General features: G+C 55.2%; 2 protein-coding genes across 3 annotated transcripts; one reads left to right on the forward strand and one right to left on the reverse strand.

The window, feature by feature from the left end:
• The first annotated feature begins 4,881 nt into the window (after positions 1-4,881).
• On the forward strand, positions 4,882-7,999 carry Vgf (VGF nerve growth factor inducible). Of its 2 annotated transcripts, none has more exons than XM_046427087.2 (2): positions 4,882-5,134; positions 5,627-7,999. In XM_046427087.2, the coding sequence occupies exon 2, from the start codon at positions 5,647-5,649 to the stop codon at positions 7,498-7,500; it is 1,854 nt and encodes a 617-aa protein (XP_046283043.1). In that variant the 5' UTR covers positions 4,882-5,134; positions 5,627-5,646; the 3' UTR covers positions 7,501-7,999. The 2 variants fall into 2 exon arrangements, with proteins under 2 accessions (XP_046283043.1, XP_058429525.1); XM_058573542.1 differs by lacking the exon at positions 4,882-5,134 and adding an exon at positions 5,151-5,499.
• An 852-nt stretch (positions 8,000-8,851) lies between these two features.
• On the reverse strand, positions 8,852-14,581 carry Ap1s1 (adaptor related protein complex 1 subunit sigma 1). Its single transcript, XM_046427088.2, has 5 exons — positions 14,465-14,581; positions 12,487-12,665; positions 11,789-11,897; positions 10,761-10,898; positions 8,852-9,601 (listed from the first exon to the last, which is right to left on the reverse strand). The coding sequence occupies exons 1-5, from the start codon at positions 14,465-14,467 to the stop codon at positions 9,554-9,556; spliced, it is 477 nt and encodes a 158-aa protein (XP_046283044.1). The 5' UTR covers positions 14,468-14,581; the 3' UTR covers positions 8,852-9,553.
• Positions 14,582-16,119: the final 1,538 nt, after the last annotated feature.

Raw genomic sequence — 16,119 nt, forward strand, 5'->3', positions numbered from 1 at the left:
ATCTCTAAGCCCCGTGGCAATGGGGCTAATGACTTCCTGGTGTGTGGGGGGGAGCTGGGGAGGGCTGCTGGCCATTGTGCGCCCCCACCTCCACCAAGCGGAGGAAAGAAGCGGTTGCTCAGAACCCAGGCGGGCTGCGACGCGGCGCCCGGATTAAGCCGGGGCTTCGTTTTCGCCTAGACCTGGAAGTCGGCTGTTACCCAAATTCTGTGGGATCGTCTCCCAAGTTCATCTTGGCATCCAGGAACGGCCTCTCTCAACACCAGGATCCAAGCGCCTAACTCCCATCCCTCGACTCGTTTTCCAGCCGCTCTCGCTTTCCCCATTTCTGGGTGGACAACGCGTGGTTGGGGGAGGAGGTGGAAGGAGCCTGGGTACCGCCCCCACTCCCCCGGGAGGGAGCGGAGCTCCAGAGCGGCGGAGACTGCGATCCCGAAAAGTAACACACGGGGGCGCCAGGACCAGTGCGGACGCGGGCGAGGCATCGCAAGGTGGTTTCCGTCCGTGTGAGTGTGTCCATGGGCGTCTTTGTGTGTCTGCGTTTCTGTACCTATGTATACAAGTCAGGGGGTGTCTGGGTGGATGCATTCGGGACAACATACCTGGTGTACCCCCAGAAACAGGTACCCCAGGTGGCTTCTTGATGTAGACAATGCTTGATATGTTACTATGTATGTGTAGACGGGGAGGCAGGCGACTTGTGTATATTGTCACGTGTGTACAGTGCAGACTGTAAGTCCCTGAAAATGCGTCTTCGATTTTTGAAGTCACATTTCTTGAGGGTTTTGATCCCCTTCCTGCCACTCTGTAAGAGGAATGAGGGCTCTCAATTGCTCTGGACAAACCCTCAGCATTAAGTCTGAGTGACTGTGCTAAGCTAGGTGTGACATTGTGTTTGTTAAGTGGGTGTGTCTCAGAATTTTAGTGTAACTCTATATGACAGTGTGTTGTGTGTGTGACAGGTGGACTTTGGAGGGGGCTGGATCATGATTATGGACGTGCACAATTTCTTTTCTCTTGTTAGTTTGTGGATGCCACCTTCGTGATGTTTGTGTTTGTATGTTAGTGTGTGTGTGTGTGTGTCCTTTTCTCATTCTCTCCAGGAGTTGTCTCTCTTTGTGTCTCTCCCCATCTCTGTCTCTTTCTCTTTTTCCTTTTCTTGGTGACTCATCTCTGCGGCGTTGCCTCCCCCGGTTTGCAGGGCCTCCCCTCCCCCATTCAGAAGTGGGTGGGGGTCTGAAGCAATGAGACCCTGGGATTAAAAATCAGGGTGAGAATCCCCTTCCCATTGCTCATCATTCCAGACCCTCCAGTGGCCTCCAGCCCCTTCCCTGGACTTCCCACCCCTGGAGTGACTAGGGAGTAGGGCAATAATGTATGTATTCTAAATGGGGCCATTATCAGGGGGTCTTCAGCACCTCCTTTCACTTCAAAGTGGAGACCCCTGCCCTCTCATAAATGCCCCCTCTATGACTGTCCCCCCATATGGCTGACGCAATGAAAGGCTGCAGAGGTGAGTCACCGGTTGAGGGAGGGGGAGGGGAAGAAGGGGATGATGAACTGCGGGGGCCCTGAGCCCCTGCCCTTTCTTTCTCTCCCAGATTTTTCAGGGAAAAGACTCAATGCTCTGCCCCAACCCCCTGGTTTTCCAAACCTTCAGCTTTGGATCACTACTTTACTGAACCCTATCTTCTCCTTCTACCCTCCTGGGGAGTATGGCAGAATCAGAAACAAAGATAAAGAGAGATGGATTCATACAAACCACTCAGAGCAAACACCAGGCATCCATCCCCATCTCAGCTCTGCCCTTTCTAGCTTTCTCTCCATTTCTCTTTCTTTCCTGCCATCTTCTCCTTTCCCTGATCCCAGGAACCTGTCCCTAATCCATATCTCTTCCAGAAGCTCCTAGAGGGAGCTCATTCCAGGGAGGTGAAGATGTGTGAATGAGGTGAGCCAGGTCAGAAACCTGGGGGAGAGAGGCAGACCCACAGTCCATAGACCCAACCATCAATATTCAGATAATGGAATCACCAAGCCTATTGCCTTTGGTGCCCTGAGTTTCCACCTTGTCTCCTCCATACCTTACCCCACGATGGCTGAGGCTCTGGGATATTGATATCTGAGAGAGTTCCTGTTGAGAACCCTGGGAGTAAGTGGAGGCATGCAGGGGTGTGGGGTTGGGTGAAATGGAGGAGTGGGGAATGCTCTGAAAACCAGGGACAAGGACCCACAACTTGGGGACAGCAGATAAGTAACTTGGATTCTGAAGCTTTATGGCATAGAGATCTAGAAACAAATAGGGGGAGGAGCAAGAAAGAACAAGGCACATGGAAGTCCACATAATCACCAGCATATACCAGTAGGCATGAAAGAACCCAGATAAATGCACAAAGACACACATACATATATACACATTCTGGGGCACCACCAAGCCAGGCATACCTTTCAGACACCAACAGGTACTCAGAATTGGGTGCAAAGACTCAAAGTTGCCCAGGTGGACAGACATCCCAAAGAAATCAGAACCTACGCAGATATCTGGAAACAGGCAGAAACAGTCACATGCCTTGGAAGAGAAGAGCCCCTGTTTAAATAGAAAACAGTGCCATGACCATCCACTCTCAATCTGATGCAACACACAATTTGTTTCCCTCATGCCCTTTCTTTTTCTTCCCCACTATGGGTCTTTCTAATTTCTGTACACATATACAGAAAGAAGCTGAGAGGCATATCAGGAGCCTTGACACATATGTATACACATACACACACACACACACACACACACACACAGGTGCCATGTACACACATATACAAACCCAGGGGTTTACAGAATGTGTCTAGGTGCTTGTCTCCCCTCTTCTTGCATTTAAATTCTTATTCCCGTCAGTCAGCCCTCTTGGCTCCCCCCGCCCCAGATGTCTGACACATCTCTCTGATTCATTCAAGGTGACATGACCCACTCCCCATCCCACTACTGCCTGTAATGCAACAGTCTGAGAAGATGAAGGCAAGGGATCTGAGGGGAATCCAGAGGGCCAGGGGAGGCCCTGGAGAGTTGTGGGAGGGGGTATGTGAAGCACTGCCAAGAGGGTCTCTTGATCCCTTTTCCTTCCTTCCTTTGGGTTCTCCAGTCACCTTGGTTCTCAGTAGTTTTTTTTTTTTTTCCCTCTTCTCCTTCAGCCTGCTTCTTCCACCTGCTCCAGGTTCCTTCCTTCTTTCCCTCTCCCTGCCCCCATCTCTTTTCTCTCTCCACTCCTCCCCACTTCTTTCCCCGCAGAGCTGATGGGCTCTCTTCTGGGAAAGTCGAGCCACTGATGGAAGCGAGAAGCCTCTGCTGGCTATAGAGGGAAAGCACGTGAGTGTGCAAGTGTGCGAATGTGTGTGTTGGGGGGACACAGAATGAAGGTCAGTACTAGGAACAGATGAGGAGGGGGGCTCGGACTGGCTCCAAAAGGGGCTATGAGCCCCCACAGACAGCTCGGATCCTGGTTTCCAGAGTCTCGGGATGCCTTGCGTGTGCCCACGAACACCCCTGTGTCCGCAGTTCTTGTGTGTCTGGTGTGTGTCATTGTCACTCCCCCCTTTCCCTGCCCACGCCCCCGCACTGCTCCTCTCTGCCTGCACCGCAGCCCCCTCCTGTCTCCCTCCCTCTCCTTCATTCCTGCAGTGGCTGCTCCCCTGGCCACCTTTCCCTCTCCCCAATCCCCTCCCCATTTCCGTCCTCCCCCCACCCCCGCCCACGCCTGGTCTCCCTTCACCGGACCCAGCTTGCTGATGGATTCTCTCTGCGCAATCCGTGCGTCATCGCCCCCAACTCCCGGAACCTCTAACTATCCAAGCCCCCAGCCCCAACCCCTCTGGCAGGAGATACGGTCCAAGGGTCTGGTGGCAGAGAGGGTCTAACTGTGACGTCGCAGCCCCCCTCCCATTGCGTTCAAACCTTCCCTTTAAGTGGTGGAGAGAGAAGGAGTTGAGTCACCCCCCTACCTGCGCAACCCCCTCCCCACCTGGTCTGGTCTCGCCCTCCAAACGTCCTTGGGTAGGGGGAGCCGCGGGAGGGAAAGAAGCTGGAGGAGGGTGGGAAGTGGACTGAGGAAGAGGTACAGCGTGGGGCCTTGACAAGCACGGTAGTCAGCCGGACAGAAGGACAGACACACCTTTTTCTCCAGACAAGAGCCGGTTGTGAACAGACACGACTCAGAGGCACACATCCTCAGTCTTTCCCTTTTCTCTTCTGACTCGACTCGGACCCTTTCCAATGTGTACAAAAACCGCAAGATCCACCCATCTGCGGGGGACCTGAGCCAGCACCCCGCACCGCAGATCCGTGGACAGCGCCCTCAGGAGAGCAGATCCGCCCCTCTTCTCAGGTTCACGCCGTCCTTGGGCGTGTTCCCCAAGGACCATGAGGTCGAGGGGTAGGGAGTCCAGACCCCTTCGTAGCTTTCAAATCCTTATTCTCCCCCTCCCCAGTATTAATCTCCTACTGATGCCCAGTCAGACGCTGGGGGTGCCCCCTTCCTATTCAGCTCAGCAACGCAAGCTTGGCAGCTGCAAGTTGTTTTGTAACCCACCCTCCCGCCTTCTAGCGCCTCTGCATCCACCCTTCCATTCATTCTCCCATTCATTCATTCATCCTTTTCTCCTCGTCCCTCCTTCATTCATTCATAGCCCCTTGCCCCGCCCTTCTCAGCATTCATTCATTCATTCATTCATTCATTTCCCGGAGCTTGGCTAGCGCACGCCCCTCCAGCTGAGGCCCTCAGTGCGCAGGCGCAGGCCGGGAGAGTCACGCACTCTCCAATCGCTGGGCGTCCTCCCTCCACCAGGCGCCCGCCCGCTTCCCCATGAATGAACATTGACGTCAATGGGGCGGGGCGCACCCACGTGACCCCGCACGCTCCCCTTTATAAGGCGGCAGAGGCGCGGGCGCTGTCCAGCGTGCTGAAGCCCTAGAGAGCGAGCAGTCCGGAGCTGTGCCGATCCTGCTGAGCCCAGCCTACTGGACGTCAGACCTCGACCGTCGCTCAAAGCCCAGCCACCACTCGAAGCCAAGGCGGACGGGTCCCGATCTTCCCTTGTCCCTACCCTGCCCCGACCCTCCTCTCCACCTCCCTCATCGTGACACCGGCTGGTAAATACTCCGCTGTCCGCCCCCCAAACCCTTAGCAACCGTGGGTGTGAGGGAGGATTCTCTCTCCTCCCGGATGGGGGTGTAGAAAACACAGCGGGGAGCCCCTGGTAAGGGTCCCTGGTAAATGGGGGAGTCGCAGCTTTTCTCTTGCTGCTGAAGTCGCCCACGCACCATCCGGGGAGTCCTGTGGGGAGGGAGCAGAGATTTTTCCCCCTGCTTAGTACGTGGGCGCTGGCAGTGAGATGGCTCAGGGAAGGGGGTGAGGAGTACTGGGTGAGAGGGTTGCAGGCATCCTTTTCCCATTTTCACGACTTCAGAGAGATCAGCACATCTTCCTCCTTTGCTTCTAAACGTCCCTCTTCTGGGTAAGGTTAGGGGAATGAGGGAAGCCCCGGATTTCCTGCTTAAAGATGGGGGGAAGGGAACGTAGAACTAGAGAGCGGGGAATTCTTACAGAAATCCCCTCTTTATTTGGTTCCTTCTATTTTTCAGTCTCCAGCAGCCCCTTGGTCATGAAATCCCTCAGGTTGCCGGCTTCCGCCCTCTTCTGCTTCCTTCTACTGATCAAGGGGTTAGGAGCAGCGCCCCCGGGGCGCCCCGAGGCGCAGCCTCCTCCCCTCAGCTCCGACCATAAAGAGCCAGTAGCTGGGGTCGCAACGCCCGGGCAAAAGGATGATAGCGCCCCAGATGTCCGAGCCGCTAGAAATTCTGAGCCGCAGGACGAGGGAGAGCTTTTCCAGGGCGTGGATCCCCGGGCGCTGGCCGCGGTGCTGCTGCAGGCACTCGACCGCCCGGCGTCGTCCCCGGCGTCGGGTGGCTCCCAGCAGCGGCCAGCTGAAGACACAGCAGAAGCTCTGCTCACCGAGACCGTGCGCAGCCAGACCCACAGCCTACCGGCCCCAGAGACCCAGGCACCCGCGGTCCCGCCTCGCCCTCAGACGCAGGAGAACGGTCTGGAAGCGGGAGACCCCTCTGAGGAGCTCGAGGCGCTAGCGTCACTGCTCCAAGAACTTCGAGATTTCAGTCCGAGCAGTGCCAAGCGCCAGCAAGAGACGGCGGCAGCAGAGACCGAAACCCGCACGCACACGCTGACCCGAGTCAATCTGGAGAGCCCTGGGCCAGAGCGCGTATGGCGCGCTTCCTGGGGAGAGTTCCAGGCGCGCGTCCCAGAGCGCGCGCCTCTGCCGCCCCCAGCTCCTTCGCAATTCCAGGCGCGTGTGCCTGAGAACGGGCCCCTTCCCGAAGCCCACCAGTTCGGGGAAGGAGTGTCCTCCCCCAAAACACACCTGGGAGAGGCTTTGGCACCCTTATCCAAGGCGTACCAAGGCCTGGGCGCCCCCTTCCCCAAGGCGCGCCGGCCGGAGAGCTCACTCTTGGGCGGCTCCGAGGCGGGGGAACGCCTACTACAGCAAGGGCTGGCGCAGGTAGAGGCCGGGCGGCGGCAGGCAGAAGCCACAAGGCAGGCCGCGGCGCAGGAAGAGCGGCTGGCCGACCTCGCCTCGGACCTGCTGCTCCAGTATTTGCTGCAGGGCGGGGCCCGGCAGCGCGGCCTGGGGGGTCGGGGGCTGCAGGAGACGCAGGAGCAGCGAGAGAGCGAGAGGGAGGAGGCGGAGCAGGAGAGACGCGGTGGGGAGGAGAGGGTGGGGGAAGAGGATGAGGAGGCGGCGGAGGCGGAGGCCGAGGCGGAGGAGGCAGAGAGGGCGCGGCAGAACGCGCTACTGTTTGCCGAGGAGGAGGACGGGGAAGCCGGAGCAGAGGACAAGCGCTCCCAGGAGGAGACGCCAGGCCACCGGCCGAAGGAGGCTGAGGGGGCAGAGGAGGGCGGGGAGGAGGAGGACGACGACGAGGAGATGGACCCGCAGACGATCGATAGCCTCATTGAGCTGTCCACTAAACTCCACCTGCCAGCCGACGATGTGGTCAGCATCATCGAGGAGGTGGAGGAGAAGCGGAAGCGGAAGAAGAACGCCCCTCCAGAGCCAGTGCCGCCCCCCCGGGCCGCCCCCGCCCCAGCCCCCACCCACGTCCGCTCCCCGCAGCCCCCGCCTCCCGCCCCCGCCCCCGCTCGGGACGAGCTGCCGGACTGGAACGAAGTGCTCCCGCCCTGGGATCGGGAGGAGGACGAGGTGTTTCCCCCTGGGCCCTACCACCCTTTTCCCAACTACATTCGGCCGCGGACACTGCAGCCGCCTTCGGCCTCGCGCCGCCGCCACTATCACCACGCCCTGCCGCCTTCGCGCCACTATCCCGACCAGGAGGCCCAGGCGCAGCGCGCGCAGGAGGCGGCGGAGGCGGAGGAGCGCCGGCTGCAGGAGCAGGAGGAGCTGGAGAATTACATCGAGCACGTGCTTCTCCGGCGCCCGTGACCCGCCCCGGCCCCGCCCCCGCGCGTCCCCGCCGCGCGCCGCCACTCCCCCTCCGTGTCGCTCCTCCGCCCTCTCGGTGTTTGCATGCGCCCCGGCCCCGCCCCTCGGTCGCCTCCTGGCCCCGCCCCCGCCCGCGGGCAGCTGTGTCTCCGGGCTGTTCCGGGACCTGCCAGACCTCTTCTCGGGACCGAAGCCCGAACTCCCAAAACTCTCGGGTTACCCGGGGCCCGCCCAGGTGGGCGGGTGGTTTGTGCGAGTTCCCTCCCCTCGGCGGGGCCCTGTCCCTAACGAGTCTCTCTAGGGACGTCCCCGTCCGAAACCGGAAAAAGCAGTTCCAATTAATTGTGTGAAAATGTGTCTGTCTCTCGCCCTTTGGGAGTCCCTAGAGCCTGTCCGCTCTCTCCAAATCGCTCTGAATTTACCTCTCCTTTCCTCTCACTGTTGTAAATACCCCCCACGGAGGAAATAGTTTTGCTAAGAAATAAAAGTGACTATTTTATTAGGACTTTGTTCTCCATTATTCACCCGTCCCCTTGGGCCTGTAAGGTCCTTTCCAAGGGGCGGTGAGGGAAGCGCCGGCTATGAAACCCATCACTTTCTGCTATCCCCAGACCAAAGCGAGGGTCGTGTGGGAGAACAGGTGAAATCATATTTGGAGGGTAAATGTTTCCCGCTTCAAGCTTGGGGATAGGGCAGGTTAAAGTCATCAAGTATGAAGCCACAAGCTTCCAGTCCAAGACACCACAGCAGCCCTGTAGGTACCTGGGAAACTCTCCGTGGTCCTGGGTGGTACCCCACCTCTCCCTTAACTGCCCCATGAATTCCTTGGTCCTATGTACTTCACAGGAAATGTGGGGGAAAGGGGTTGGCAGCGCAGAGACACCCTGCTGTTAGCTGTTTCTCAATCCTTCCTAAGCACAGACACCCTTGAACTCCTGATTCCTTGCCAAATGAAACTAAACCGGGAAAACGAAATCTTCCATAAGAAAATTGTAGCTGAGTGGACATTTGTCCCTAGGAGTTGCTTCTGCCTGGGTGAAGACAGTGGTCAGGCGCTGAGCACCCAAAACTGTTTGGGCAAGGCTGTCAGATGAAGCATGGAACTCCTAGCTAAATTTCAATTCCAGATAAACAATGAGTATGTTTTTAGAACACGTGTGTCCCCAATGACTGCGTGGGTTACATTTCTAAAATATGTGCTGACTGTCTGATATTAGAACTTAGTTGGGTATCCTGTATTTTTTCTTAAGTCTGGCAACACCCATTCTGAAAAAGGCTAACAGGTAGTGTACTCTTGGCCTTCCAATGAATGCAGCAGCCCTGCCTTTCTTCAGAGTACAGGCAAACCAAGTCCAGAAACACTTTTTCCTTTTATTTCAGAAGAAAGGAAATAAAGGTGGACACTTGCCCACCCGTCCCACTTAGCTCTTGCCTCACCCAGAACAGAATGGAGGAGGCACAGGGCCAGTGTCCCAGAAAGCTTGCCCTTCCCCCAGCCCTTCCTTCCCTCAAAGTGGCAAGGTTAGAAAAAAATTAACTAAGTAGTTCCTGCCCTGGTGCTGGACAGGGGCCCCACTAAAGCCAAGGAGGAAGTGGGGGCAGGTGAGGGAAAAGGCCCCCTCCCAGGCAGAGAAGCTGCCCTGACTGGCTAGGGGGAGGGTGGAGGTAGGTTTTGGGGCAGAGGGGAGAGAAGAGCCCTGAAAACCTTTTCCCTTTAACCTGACATATTTATATATTTACAGTGGTAAGTGGGGGGAGGATTTCTGGGTGACATTGGTTCTTCAAAGGCAGGGAATAACAGCCAAATAGCACCCCAACTTGGTCACATTTTCCTGCCTCCTAGCTCCGAAAGCCTTCAGTGGGAAAGGGAGGGTGGAGGAAGGGAATGTTTGAAGGGCCGGAGCCCACGGCTCCCTCCAAAGAAGGTGAGGTGGCAGAGGAGGGGCAACTGGGTCCCACCAAGAGAAGGGCCCTGAGGGACGCGGGAGAAGCAGCCACCATGCCCTGCCTCTCCACCAGCTCCCCTAGCTCCACGGGGCCCGGCCGGCAGGGGCTATGCCAGACCCATCTCCTCCAGCACACTGCGTGGCGACTCATCCTCCTGAGGCAGAGACAGACAGGGTGACGCAGACACCAGGAGAGCAGGGTGGGTAAAACAACCGGCAACCACAAGGAAGGTGGCAGAGTTGGGGAGCACAGAGAGACACAGGGAGGGGGAGAGAAACCATCATGAGCCCAAGGCTGGGGTGGCTGCGAGCACTCAGAGGTGCTCACTAGCCTCGCAGCACCACCCCAGCACCCACAGTGGCATGGAGGGGACCAGGCTGGGCCCATCACCACCCAGAAAACCTACAGCCAAGAACTGGGTGAGCAGGAAGCTTGGCTTCAGGGAACCTGGGACCAGAGCTGGAAACGTGCTTTCCTGGGGCTGGTGGATATAGAGAGTAGGGTCCTATTTTGGGGGGTTGGGGGAGGTAGTAAGAGGTTGTCACCAAGTCCCTGAGGGAAGGTAAACTAGACTGCAGAGAGATGAGTCACTAGGGTCTCAGCAGAGCACTAGTAATCAGGGTAGGGGTGCACCAGGGCCTGTGTGTATGGTGTGTGTGTGTGTGTGAGAGACATAGACACACACACAGACACACACTGGACCATGACGTGGTGAGTTCAGTTTTACCCTTTTTCCTTGTGTAGGGATGAACCCCCCTCTGCCCCTTTTCTCCCCCTCCTCAGAGCCAGCTCAGGTCGGCTTGCTCGTCACTGCAGATTCCGGTGACTCATCTCCCTGCACCAAAGCTCAGCAGTGGCACAGCAGAGAGGGGGCAGGCAGCAATGGGGTGAGGGCGGGGGTGCTGGATAGCAGGGAACCAACATCCAGGCACCCTCCACCCCAGCTCCAATCCCCATGGCCGTCTGCTCCTGAGAAGCAAAGGCTTCTGAATGTGTGTGTTTCAAAAAACCAGGGAAGAGAAGACTGATCTCTGGGTGCCCCTCTCCAGTTCTGAGAAACCCTTGACAGCAAGAGAAGCACTAGGTGGGGAAAGAGCTTGCAATGAGGGGACAATTGGCATAGATGTGTGATGGGCCCTTCCGCCTCCCACCGCATGGGGTCAGGGCTTGAGGGAAAGCTGGACAGATGGGCGTGATGGCGGCCAGACACCACAGGGAAGGGGGCCCCCTTGGTGGCGGGCAGGGTGTCCAGGGGAGGAAGGGTCCCTTCTGCTGTGATGCTCTTCCTCTTCCTCACTGTCCCTGGCCCGTACCTCCTGCAGCAGGTCTGCCTGCTCAATAGCCTTCAGCACACTCTTCTTAGAGGTGTCCTGGACGTCCCCTCCCATCAAAAACTCATCCAGGATGAAGTAGGCCTTCTCAAAGTTGAAGATGATGTCCAGTTCGCACACCTGGGAGGGGGAGGAGAAGGCAGAGTTGCCCATCAAGGTGCGCCCAGTCCCTATTTCCCCATGACCATTCCCCTCGTAGTGGGTTCTTGCTCTGGGTCTCAGTTCTTCCACCCTGAGCCTCAGGACTTGGGTTTTGCTTCTTCTTCCCTCCTTCTTGACTCTTGGCCTCCAACCAGGAAATACGAACTGCCTTTGTCTATCCTTGTCGGTGGTTCCTATTGCACTGCCTCTAATATCTGTGACACTGTTCCCACCAGAGGCTGTGTGAGCCTCCCTCTGTGGCACAGTGGACAGAGACACTGGCCCATGGGGTAGAAGACTTGAGTCCCAAGCAGGGCTCTGCCAAGACCCAGCTAGCTGTACGTCATGGAGTGTCTCAGCCTCAGTTTTCTCATCTGAAAATGGGGATATCGACACCTCTTTATAGGATAGAATGAGGAGCAAACAAGAGAACCCCAAAGGGCTTTGTGGAGTGGGATACAGAATTGTCTGGCACAAGACTCAAGCTCTCCCCCATAAGTGACTTGGATCTCTGGGGGTGGGGCCCTGGGCATTACTATTTTTAAAACTCTCTACAGGATTCCAATACAAAGCCAAGGTCAGAACCACTGAGGAAATGTGAACTTGTTTCTGTCCTAGCACAAGAAGTCTGAGCTGAGGAGATTAAGTGCCAGATTCTGTCCCTTCCCCACCCCACCTCAGCCCAGGGCTTATTAAGGGGCACAGCTAATAGGCTTAAAGCTTAAAAAGGGAGATTAATTACTGTTCTCATTGCTCCAACTGCATCTCTCCCCTGAGACTGGAAGAGTAGAGATGACTTAGATGGACCTTGGAGTTGAGCAGAAAGGGGGATTTCTGAGTATAGAACCGGGGTGAGAGGGGAGACTTACGCTGCCGAAGTATTTGTCCAGGAGCTCCACATACCGATGGATCAGCTCCAGCGTGATGAGCTCATTGTCTTGGCCCTCAATGGCGCAGCAGAAATAGAGGCTGGCATATCTGTGGAGGGGACACGAGAGACAGCTTGGAACTGGCTTTGGAACCCAGGTATTCTGAGCTTAAATCTCCCATCAGTCCAAGATCTGCGCCCCAGCTGGACACAGGCAAGTGGCCCTTGGGTACACAAAGAGTAACAACCTCTCAGAAATAAGTAAGGATGCGTGTGCTCTTTCCTTCTTGACCTCTGATCTGCTCAGTTTTGACTCAGCAAAAGCCCAAGCCAACTAACTGACCTGCTCAGAGAAGGAATTGGAAAGGGTATGTGGGGGTGTGTGCACCTATATGCTGGGAAAAGTGGGGCAAGGCCTCTGAATGGTGAGAGACAGTAAGGGACACGTACAGTGGACAAGATAGAGCCTATAGGGACAGAAGTATGTGTGTGGCAAGTGCCAGGCTTGAGCAACACTAAGCAGGGAACAAGAATTTCTTCAAGGGGAGTTTGGAAAGTACAGGAGGCTGGTGTTCATTGCTGTCCTGGGCTCACGGTTCTCCCTGACCTAGGAGGCACCTATTTCTCTGCCATTTCAATTCTTTGCCAAACTTCAATCCAGCAGGATGCAGGCGGGTCTGAAAGCAGGTGGGGAGTCACCTCTTATAGACAACTTTGAGGTCCCTCCACTCCAGGAAGCTGCACATCTTGGGTTTTCGAGCCAGAACAACCTGCATAAGCTCCCGAACCATCTTCTTCCGTTCCTTATCTGACGTGGCCAGGTACCATTTTTGCAGCCGCAGCTTTCCCTGACGGCTGAACAGCAGCATGAATCGCATCTGGAGGACATGGACAGAGCGGAGGGTCCGAGATTTTGTTCTGAACCTCTTTCCTCCATACACACAGGCCCAAATTCAGCCCCTTGCTTCTCTAATTACGGCTGCCTGCTACTTTCTTAAAAAAATCTACCCGCTGGATGTCAACTCTAGGTGTTCCCACCAGCAGGTGACTTTCCTTCTGGCAGAAGCTATTGCTTTGGTGTGTCTGTCATTTGGGTTCAAGTTCTGATTCTAGTCTATGGCCTTCAGTAACTTGATTTATGTCTCTGGATCTCAGTTTCCCTGTTTGTAAGATGAAGATGATCAAACAACTTCCCTTTCAGAGCTGTTAGAAGGATTAAATGAGTTGATATATGTAACAGTGCCTGGCACATAGGAGGCATTATAACATGTTAGGTATTATTTTTATTCCCTGATGCCCATTTCCTAACCCTGCTTTCTAAAGGAAGTAAAATGCCTAACACAGTGACAAGCGGTACATAGTTAATGCAAAGAGATACCAGTTCCCTTCCATCCTCCTGTATCCACCACCATGCTGAAGTGGGGTACTTGACTCAAGCTACCTCAGTTTTCCACCCCATCCTATTCATAAGCCCTTGCTGATGTCCCTAAGTGTCTTCCATGGACAGTCGTATGCTCAGGGGTATCCTTCTCCGGATGTATACATGTGTCCAACACTGGACTTGGTGTCAGGATGATCAAACTCCATCCTCCAATCATCTGATCCCTAGCTCTTCTCTTCCTTTTAGGGTGCCTCCCACTAAGACCCACACTTCCCCAGACATCAGATGACCAATCTCCCTTTCAGTCCCTTGCTTAGGACAGGGTCATACAGGGTGGCTCCCTTAGGGAATGTCTGTGGAACAAAGAGCAAGCTGGGTGAAGTGGGATGGAGTGCAGAGCCCTCACTACCTCGTGCACCCTAGCTTCCCAATTCCAGGTGTCCCTTCCTGGACTCATTTGCTCCCAGCAACTCCCTTCTCCGTGGACATGAGCAGAGCTGGAATCCCCGGGTGTGTACAACAGTACTAGTTTAGTAGGTTAAAAATCAGGATTTGGATAACTGTTTTGTTTTTTTTTGTGGGGGGGGGATGGGGAAGGGGGAGAACCGAGGGGCCCCACGGAGCTCCCGTGCAGCCAAAACAGGGGGTGGGGAGCCAGCAGGAAGACGGAAGGCCTGGGTTCCGGAAAGAGAACAGAATGGGGGGCGGAGAACCAGAGGTGCTGGAGCCGGGGAACCCCAAACCTGGGTCCCCAGCGCCAACCCTCCAGCCCACTCGCCTCCCCACCCCAGCCCAGCCTGGGCGCGCATGGCCGGGAACCGAGGCGGGACGTACACGCCGGGACCCGGAAACAACGCCCTCCCACAGCCCGCTTTCCCGCGGGTCCTATCCTGTCTGGGCCTCAGGGGGAGAGCGTTCAGGTGACCCGCGACCCCCGCTCGCTCCCTCCGCGAACAGACCCCTCGCCCCTCGCCTTCGGGTGCTTCCCTGCGGCCAGGGTCGGGGCTCGCTGGACCGAACTCCGAGCCCTGAGAGCTTCTGCTGGCTTGGGACGGTCCCGCCGCCCCTAGACTGTCCCCTCTCGTCGCACAAACGCGCCCCCTCCCCGCCCCTCTCCCGAGTGCCATTTCCAGCTCTTCCTCCCCAGGCCCGGTAGCCCACCCGCTCAGAGAAGTGGGTCATCGGAGGACCAGAGGGAGGAAAGAGCGGCTCCCAACGAGGGCGGCCCCCAAGGACCCCCGCAGGTGCAGCCCACGCCCCTCGGTTCCCCCTCCCCTCCCTCTTCGCACAGCCTACCATCCTGCAGCCTCCGGCTCGGCGCGTCCCTCTTCGGCCACCGTAGGTGCCAGCTCCACTCCCTTTCTATCCTTTCTCTTCCTTCCCTCCCTCCCTCTCCGCCAAAGCCCCGCCCCGTCCCGCCCCGACGCGGAGACCCATCTCACGGCGCACTGCGCAGGCGCCAATGCTGCGGGGCGCGCGGGCGGGGCTGGAGGCGGAGAAACGGAAGCCATGGCAACCAGGTCCTTGACTTCAGCTTTGAGAAGCTCAGTCGTCATGGTAACAAGGCTATCTTGTGGGTGGGTTGGAGGATGGGGGAAGAGGACAATGAGGTCCTCGAGCTTTGGAGCCTTGGGAGAAAAAGGCGGGAAAAGGGGTGAGAGGTGTCTTTGGGGTTTTTGAGGAAGCAGGGAGGGCTAATGGGAGGGAGGCAGGCAGTTAAGAGGGAATTAGATGAGGAGAGGAGAAATTATATGGAAAAGAGGAAGACAAAGGGGTAGTGGGGGGCATGAGGAAAGTATGGAGCTCAAGTATGTATTGAGAATCTACTAGAACAACAGTCTATTAAAGAGAAATATATAGGAAGCCAGAGGAGTGAGAAAAGAAAAGGGAAGGGCTGGTATAAAAGGGATGTAAGGAAAAGGGGGAGAGAAAAAGAATCTTAAAAGGATAGCGTGGGTCAGAACTAAACAAGTAGGTGTAAAGATGAAGACAATGTAAATTGTAATGTAAGCCTTCAGTGGTGTGTGTGTGTGTGTGTGTGTGTAGTAAAGTGAAGGAGTATGGATTTAAGAGAAAACTTATATTTTGTTAGGTTGAAAAATTAATAACTATAGTCCCCATTATTCTCAGGGGGTTGCATTTCAAGACCCCAGTGGATTACTGAAACCTTAGACAATTCCAGACCCTATATAAAGTATGTTTTTTTTTTCCTACACATACATACATACCTACCTATGATAAAGTTCAGTTTACAAATTAGGCACAGTAAACGATTAATAATAATAACAGAAAGGGGAACAGCTGGGTATGGTGGCATACTCCTGTAATCCCAGCAATCCTGGAGGCTGAGGCAGGAGTATCCCAGATTTGAGGTAACTTGGTGAGACCCTAAGTAACTTAGCAAGACTCTGTCTCAAAAAAATAAAAAGGACTGGGGATGTAGCTCAGTGGTAAAGCACCCCTTATACAAAAAGGGGGGGCAATTATAACAATATACTGTAATAAAATTGCCACTATGCTTATGCTTTGGAGCAGTTATTCAATAAGATATAGGTTACTTGAACCCAAGCTTTGCAGTACTGCCACAGTCTATCAGCTATTAAGCGGCTGATGGGTGGGTAGCTTGTTCAGTGTGAATACACTGGACAAAGAGATAGATTTGGGATGGAGCTAGATTACATCAGAATGGTGTGCAATTTTAAGAATTTATAAATTGCTTATTTCTAGAAAATATCTATTAATAATTTTGGACTATAGTTGATTGCAGGAAATTGAAACCACAGAAACTATGGATAAAGGGAACTACTATATCTATCTCTAGCTTCTTGTTAGCAACAAATGATGTTTTATTATTATTACTTTATTTTTATCTTTTGGTACTGGGGATTGAACTCAAGGGCGCTTAACCACTGAGTCACATCCCCAACCCTTTTTAATATTTTATTTAGAGA

This window comes from Marmota monax, unplaced genomic scaffold, assembly GCF_021218885.2.
Source record: "Marmota monax isolate L192 unplaced genomic scaffold, Marmota_monax_Labrador192_F-V1.1 WCK01_AAM20220418_F8-fsc00341, whole genome shotgun sequence".
Classification (NCBI taxonomy): domain Eukaryota; kingdom Metazoa; phylum Chordata; class Mammalia; order Rodentia; family Sciuridae; genus Marmota; species Marmota monax.

What these genes read in the sequence shown, in the direction of transcription:
- Vgf (XM_046427087.2), top strand. Translation starts at nt 5,647, where the DNA reads ATGAAATCCCTCAGGTTGCCGGCTTCCGCCCTCTTCTGCTTCCTTCTA.
- Ap1s1 (XM_046427088.2), bottom strand. An exon ending in CTCAAAGTTGTCTATAAGAG is followed by an intron (nt 11,898 to 12,486) that starts GTGACTCCCCAC and finishes TCCCCTCCACAG; the next exon opens with ATATGCCAGCCTCTATTTCT. An exon ending in AGGCAGACCTGCTGCAGGAG is followed by an intron (nt 9,602 to 10,760) that starts GTACGGGCCAGG and finishes TCTCTGCCTCAG; the next exon opens with GAGGATGAGTCGCCACGCAG.